The sequence below is a fragment of the Nannospalax galili genome, unplaced genomic scaffold, assembly GCF_000622305.1.
Source record: "Nannospalax galili isolate Female #2095 unplaced genomic scaffold, S.galili_v1.0 scaffold585, whole genome shotgun sequence".
Lineage (NCBI taxonomy): Eukaryota > Metazoa > Chordata > Mammalia > Rodentia > Spalacidae > Nannospalax > Nannospalax galili.
This window is the reverse complement of record NW_008354016.1, coordinates 2,353,254-2,361,172: the sequence shown is the minus strand read 5'-3', so window position 1 is coordinate 2,361,172 and position 7,919 is coordinate 2,353,254. Positions and strand designations below refer to the sequence as shown.

Below are 7,919 nucleotides of genomic sequence, written 5' to 3'. Positions count from 1 at the left end.
GCAGAAAGTTGTGAAAAATCTGCACTATAGTAAAGAAAACTGTGAACCTGGTGAAGGTTTCAGAAAAGATAAAATATATAAAAGCATTAATTGTTAAAATGAGATTAGCAGCACAGACTAGTGTAGCTAATGTGCTGCAGACTAGTGTAGACTAGTGTAGCTATATGTGCTGCAGGTGGCAGATCTGTACGTGTGGAGTCATCTGAGTCCACTGAAGACTGTAGATGATGCTGTTACCAGCCCCAGGTGCTGGGCATGGAGATTTAGGGTTAGGTGTTTCCCTTCTGAGTTTGCTTTTGCTTTCAGTCTTTCTTTGCTATGCCCCCATTTTCCCTTTTAGAATAGGAATGTTTACTGTGTGCCATGGTATATTGGAAGTATATAATTTTGTGTTTGATACTGCAGGGGCTCACAGTTAAGATTACTTTCAGACTCAGAAGAGACTGAACTTACAAACAGTGTTGTAACTGTAAAACTGCAGGCACTTTTGAAATAGTATAAATGTATTTTACAATATTAGATGGCCGTGAGCCTGTGGTGGTGAGAAGCTGAATGTTGTATGAATATTTAAAAGTCTTTCATAAGTTCATATATTTTGAATAGTTGGTCTCCTGCTGGATGGAGTGTTTTGGGAGCTTGTGGTATCATTAATAGGTGGTGCCTCATTGGAGGAAGTGGGTCTTTGAAGGTGGGCTCTATGGATAATAACCCAACCTGGATTTTAGCTGTAGTCTCCTCTACTTCCTGACTGTCAAAGCAATGTAACCAACCAACTGCCTCACATGCCTGCTTCCTTGGCCCCAAGAAGTTCCACTGCCATGCTTTCCCTGCCATGATGAACTGCACTCTCTCAAACTACATACCAAAGTAAGTTCCCCTTCCCTCAAATTATTTCTTTCAGGTATTTTATTATGAGAAAAGTAACTAATAGTATTATCTTCAAAAATATTTATTAACTTGGGAGGCAGAGGCAAGCAGATTTATGTGAGATCTAGTTCAGGCCATCTGGAGCTACAGGAAGACCATGTTTCAAAAACAGACAAACAAATTTATTAAACATAGTATATTTCTATACTGTTGTTAGCTAATATGATATATATATTTATAATGCATCTATGTCCTCACAAAAAGTAGTATAGATGGAAAGATGTTTCATTATTGTATTAGTTACTTCTGCTGCTCCGATAAAACACCATGACCAAGGAATTTATAAAAGAAAGAGCTTATTTGAACTTATGGTCCATCATGGTGGGGAGGCATGGTGGCAGAAGGTGGCTAGTGGAGAAAGCAGAACCCTCACATCTTGAAGGAGGCACAGGAAGCTGAGTGAGACTGACTGGACACCTGGCAAGGCTTAAGAACTCTCTAAACTGCCCCCCCCTCAGTGACATGCTTCTTCCAGCATGGCATCTTTTAAGACCCCCAGAAATAGTGCTACCAACTGGGGACAAAACGTCCAAATACTTGAAACCTATGGAGGATGTTCTTATTCAAACCACCACAATTATATTCTATGAAAGATGAAAGAATGATCTGCTGCCTCTGCCCTCCCCACTGTGCTATTTTATGGCAACAATTTGGAGACTGCTCCAGGTTTCACCAAGATGAAACATTAAAAATTGGGGGACAGTGCCTCTCTCAAGATCACCATCAGGATTATACTTGATTGTAGAGTTCCACGTGCAAAACTGGAGTACTTATTCCTTGCTGAGAAACTAGAGGCACAAATGGCAACTGATCATGGCTTTGACGTAGTAGCTATTGCTTTTGGACAGTGCACTTGTTTAAAGTATTTGAATTGGAGAAGAGGTTAGCAATATCATTAAGCCTTTTGTATAAGTCTGAGTAGAGGTATTTAAAGCTGTGACTTATCTTTGCAACTAAATTACATAGGGTGTGTGTGTGCATGTGCATACATATATTTATGTGTTTATTAATGACTGGAGGTATGGGTTTGAAACTTAAACCTTTAGTTTGTTTAAGGTGTTCCTTGCTTTTTAGTTTAAATGGCATTTTATTTTGGGTAAGGATTCTCCTTTGCTTATCCTGGAAAATTATAACATTCCTAGTAGAAGTCAAAGAGCAAGTTCTTAGATGTTTCTTTTACATTTTAAATATCAGTTTATCTAATTTAGAATATATACCATAAAATTGGTAATTTATTTTTAAGACCTCTCAGTGGTATTAAGCACACCCACATGTGTGTGTAACTGTTACTTCCATCCATCTTAAGAACATTTTTGTTATCTCAAACTAAAACTCTATGTCTGTTAAACACTACTCTTTTAGTCCTCCTCTGAACTACAATTTATTTTCCACCTCTGTGAAACTTATTATACTCAATACCTCAAAGAAACAGAATCTTACAGTATGATTTTCCTTTTGTGTTTGTCGATTGTCTTCAAAGTTCATCTGGATTGTGTCATGTGCTAGAATTTCCTTCCTTTTTTAGGAATTTATATTCTGCACTTCTTTTTATCCATTCATCAATCAGTAGACACTTGGGCAGACTTCCACTTTTTGAGTATTTTGAATAAGGCCACTGTAAACATGGCACAGAAGTATTGCTGAGTCTCCACTTTCACACACTTGGAGCGCATACCAAGAACTGAAATTGCTGGTTTATGTTGTAGTTGTATGTCTAATTCTTTAAGGCATCATCATATTGTTTTTTCCAGAAGGGCTGTATCATTTTTGTTTCTCACTAGTAATTCTCAAGGATTCCAACTTCTCCACAATCTCATCATATCTTTATATTTTCTGTGTTTTGCATCTTGATGGGTGTGAAGTAGTAAATCATCTTGATGTCAATTATTTAATCAGTTCAGAAGAAAAATGATAGCTGAGAAAACAGAATAAATCTTCTGAATTTTTAAAGTGGATACAAGGACATATAAAACTAGTTTTTCATTTTGTTGGAAAAGAGATAAATATAACATTTTGCTTGAAATATTCTGCAGGAGTGTTCCAACCTTTTGACATAACAAAATGACATTATTATCTACAAATATATTGGGTCACATTCACAGCTATCCTGGGGTGTATGTGGTCCATGGGCCACAGATTAGACACACCAGCTACAGCTTGACTGTTCTAATTAAATCTTATTTTGCTCAGACAAAAAAGTTACTGTTATATGCTTCCTGTAGGCAAAAAGAATACCATCCCTTTTAAGCCTGAAGTGTTTCTAAAAACACATTGTGTTTTTAATTCTAATGAATTAATAATTCAATAATGATGTTGTCTTTTGGATTTAATAGTTTATTATGTTAGAATATCCACTTATTTTAATCAATGACACATGGAGTCCTTAAACTTCTTTATGAAATTTAAATAAACCCCTAAATCCTTGAGAAATTGTTACTCATGGTAGTTTTTATGGCCTCTGAAAAACAGATATTTATAACCTTAATTATCTTGAAAGATATTATCTAAGGTAAGAGGCTTGTGAATATAATACTTCATACACCATAAAAATATAATATAAAATTACATTATAATTAGATGGGAGAGATCACTATCTCCAACTTTGTTGTTCAATTTCATGTCATAGCTCTTTTTTAAAAGTTTAATTAACATTATGATAATGCATGGACCGATCTTGTTGAATACAACCTGGAGGGCTATTGCTGCCCCGAGCAAAACAAAGCAAAACAAAACAAGAACCATTCTGAGACATAAAATTTAATGTATCTATCTGTAGCATTCTTTTTATTTTATGTGTATGAATGTTTTGTCTACATATATGTATATGTACCACATACATGCCTGGTGACCCCAGGGGCCAGAAGAAGTCATTAAATTACCTGGTACTGGAATTACAGATGGTAGTGAGCCACAATGAGGGTGCTGGGAATTGCACCCAGGTCCTCTGCAAGAGCAGTACACTATTTTAACTGCTGAATCTTGTCTCCATCCCCAGTCTGTAGTAGTCCATAGCTAGGCTTAAAAACCTAGAAACAGACATTTCTAGGTAATCCTTGGAAATAGAAGAGAGTAAATGAATATATTTAATATCTGTCATATAAGGTTTATCTCATTGAGTAACACCATTGGCTAATTTACATTGTTGCAATGGCTCTAGAGTTCAAGATGGTGTCTGTGAAAGGAACTGAGCCATTTGTTGATACCCTAGAATGGTGGGGTGGGCATGTCCCTTTGTACATGTGCTTTTCCAGGAAAAGTGAGAGAAATGAAGATGAAGAGATGAGCAAGTGGCCATGACAGAGAGCCAGGAGGCCACTCAGCAAGTCCATGCCATAGAGTAGGAGAAACCAATTGCTGTGGCTAAAACCACAATCAGACAAATTTGACTGAACTTACCCTGGGGAAAGGATTGGGAACAACTAGAATTTAATCTCATAATTGGTTGCATTATGAATTACTGTCCATTTTATATACTATTTTTTTTGTGTGAGTGTATGCTATACATGAAAGCATACATGGGTGGAGGCCAGAGCTTGACATTGAACCTAGAGTTTGCCATTTTGGCTAAACTGAATGGCTCAAAAGCTCCAAGAATCCTCCTGGCACTGCCTGCTCAGCGCTGGGATCACAGGCTCAGTGCCACACCCAGCCAGGTGTGGTTGCCAGGAACTGAATTCAGGTGCTCATGCCTTCATGTCTAGCACTTTACCCACTGAGCCTTCTTCCCAGTTTGCTGTTTGAAAGAGCATCCTCGGTGCCTTCTAGACTTGAATTTCCAGCTATCCCATTCGACCCTCCAAGGGTAACATAGCTGTTAGTTAAATTTATTGCTTGGAGGCATCCTTGCCTGAGGCTTCCGGGATCCTGGTGGCCCCTCCTCTCTCCATCCTTAGGACAAACTGAGACAATATTCCTCTGAACTACATTTTAGAGAACAAAAGTGTTCATTGGGCTTGCTAACAGAGCTTTTGATGGTAGCTAAGGGTACTTACAAAGGTGTGGTCGCCCTTGGGCTTTTTTCCCTACATTTTGGGCAGGGCTTCCTGACTTGCTGCCCTGCTCCAAGATGGCGAAGCACCTTCCTTCTCTCTGACTTCCCGTCTCTATCCTTGTCCCTCCCTCTCATGCGGTTAAGGCTGACTGATTGGGTAGGAGGGGTGACTGTCTCCTTCTGCTCCTCCCTTCCTATGGAGGATCTCACAGTCCAATTAGTTGTGGTGATTGGAGCAAGTAGTGAGAAGCTAGAGAGGAAGGCATCTATTCGTGCTTGCTAGACTGGCTTGCAGCTTGGAAGATAAGCTTATCCAACAATAGCCTACCTGGAAAAGTAGAAACAAAAGGATCTAGTAACCTTTTATCTTCATTAAAACACTTATAGCTTCACCTTATAAAACAAAACCAAAACATTGCTTTTATAGAAACATACATTTTTAGAAATAAGAAAAGAAGTTTCAATTGTAATGAGTTCATATCAAGTAAAATTTGAGTAAAGAATGAATTTTCACAAATGAAATTTCAGTTTTCTTTGGAAAACGTTTTGGAGATTTTCAGGAAATACGAGCATTATAAGAATCTAAGGAAATCTTTTCATTTTATAAGCTGACTAGACCTCAGTAGACGAACTTGCACAGAGGGATGTCAGGGAACCCTAACGACACAATAGACCTTACCACAAATGACAGAATGTATGAATTCCAGTGGGGGGAGGGCTATGAGAGGGTACCAGTGGGGAGGGGGGTGTAAAGATAGTGGAGACTGATTGAGATGTTCTGTATGAAATATACAAAATTCAATGAAAAAGAATCTAAGGGCATCTTTTCATTTTAACTTGGAAATTTCAGTGGCCTTCTGTAATGTTTACCACTGTTGTCTGAAGACCATGAACATTCCATTTGTAGGATTATCATATGTGTGGAAACAGTAAACATACATTTATAGTGTGAAACAAATGGGCTCGTCTCTGTCTCCCATTATTTCCTTACCGATATCTCACCACTAGTGGGTACATTTGATAAACGATGATCATCTCACTTTCTGATATTTAGTGAACTATCACAAATACCACAACTACTAAAATTTGATTTTATTCAAGTGATTTTCTAATATTTTAACAATTATTTTAGTTAAAAATAAAGTTATTCTTTGAAAGTTCTAATAGACTTAGGACAAACTCATGTCTGATATTTGAACAGTAGTTTGGTAATTTATTCAAACCTACTTTTTTATTTGTTTTGGCTTTACAAGAAAAAAATACTGATGTTCAATATTGCACATTATCTTCAAACTTCAAATTTTAATTAGAACTGCATATTTGTTCTATGAAATTTCAGTGTTTAAATGCTTAAAATGGAATAACAGATACATTTACTTTAGAAAGAACTCTTAATTTACACACATAGGCAAAATCTCACACTCCAGTAGTCTTGTTGGTTATTACTAGCTGGTCCTGAACTGTATTTCTATAGCTATTTTTTACTCATTATTTTTATTGAATCTTTTCTCTCAGACAAAATTCTGTTGTCATAGCTAATAAGCTATTTATTAGAAAAAATTAAGTACCATATACAAAATTCCTCTAACAGAAAGAGGTCAACAAATATATTCAACTATTTTCATGAAGTTTTAAGTGAGCACTTGGCAAATTTAAGATTTTGATTATAATATTACTTATACTTTCTACAGTATCTTCTTCAGCATATTACAGTCCCATCTACACTAAATGTTTTTCATGTATAAAGTTACATAAATTTAGTAGAGCAATATAAAATCTGTATTGCAGCATTAATTATTATTATTATTATTATTATTATTATTTATTTTTATTAGAATGTTCTCACTCTGTAGCTCAGGTTGGCCTGCATGCAGATCAGGCTTTTCTCAATCTCAGCAATCCTTTCTCAGCCTGCGATGTGCTGGGTTGCAGGAGTGAGCCATCACATATGGCTGAGAAAAATTTTCATATATGGTTCTTATTTCTTTGTTATTTCACATATTTTTACTTTCTGTGGAAGCCAAAGATTCAACCAGTTTTTCTCAACCATAATTGACTAATTGTTCTGAAATACCATCAGGTGGAAAAGACATTTGAGGACCATGAGGCTCCTGGTCTTAGTAACAGTGTTGGCAACAGTTCTAGTCCCAGGGTTGCTCATCGAACTATGCATTCTTTCTTAAATTTTTGAGATAAAGGCTGGAGAGATGGCTCAGTGGTTAAGAGCACTGGCTGCTCTTGCAGAGGACCTGGGTTCAATTCCTAGCACCCACATGGCAACTAAAAATTGTCTAGTTCCAGAGAATCCTATGCCCTCTTCTGACCTCCACAGGCATTTCACAGCACAGGTGTAAAAACATACATGCAGGCAGTATACTCACACACATAAAACAAAAAAATAATAAAATAAAATATTTTAAAAAATTGAGATAAGCTAGCGTGTGGCTATTTCAGAAATTTAGATGATGGCATAGGGATCTGAGTAAAGAGAGCATTTGGACAGATACTAGGCGAAAGGAAGGAACAGACTGTGCATGCCCTGGGGAATCCCTGCCTCCCCCACCTCCTGGGAAGCTAGGTACACTTGTTCTCTAGTAAAGGGAACATTAACTAAATTTCTTAAAAAGTAATGAAAGAGAACAAACTGTAAAAAGGCAGCCAAAAAAGGCAAACATCTGTTACAGAACATGTCTCACTTGACTTCCTTTTAATGTTCTTAGGAATAAATTTATGAACTAGGGAAGTTTTAGCACTAATTAGCTTGTTTTCATCAAACAAAATGCACCAGATATGGATGTTGAATATGAATGAAAATTTCAGTAGTAATAATAAGTAGATAAAGTTCTGGTGCAGGGCTAAGGCCACAGGCTTTAGGTATCAGTGTGGCAGTAAATAGTGAATTGATTCAGATTGCTATGATTTGCTTTCTAGAGTGATCAGGAAAAAATGTCTTAAAAGTTGTGTATTCATTGACCAATCCGCAGATTAGGAAAAAGACCTT

General features: G+C 36.8%; 1 protein-coding gene across 1 annotated transcript in view; it reads left to right on the top strand.

The window, feature by feature from the left end:
- The first annotated feature begins 4,442 nt into the window (after positions 1 to 4,442).
- Iqcm (IQ motif containing M) overlaps positions 4,443 to 7,919 on the top strand; it is a 309,407-nt gene continuing 305,930 nt past the window's right edge. Inside the window, exon 1 of the mRNA XM_008851105.1 lies at positions 4,443 to 4,580. Coding sequence (XP_008849327.1) covers positions 4,443 to 4,580 — 138 coding nt within the window. The remainder of the gene's footprint in view (positions 4,581 to 7,919) is intronic.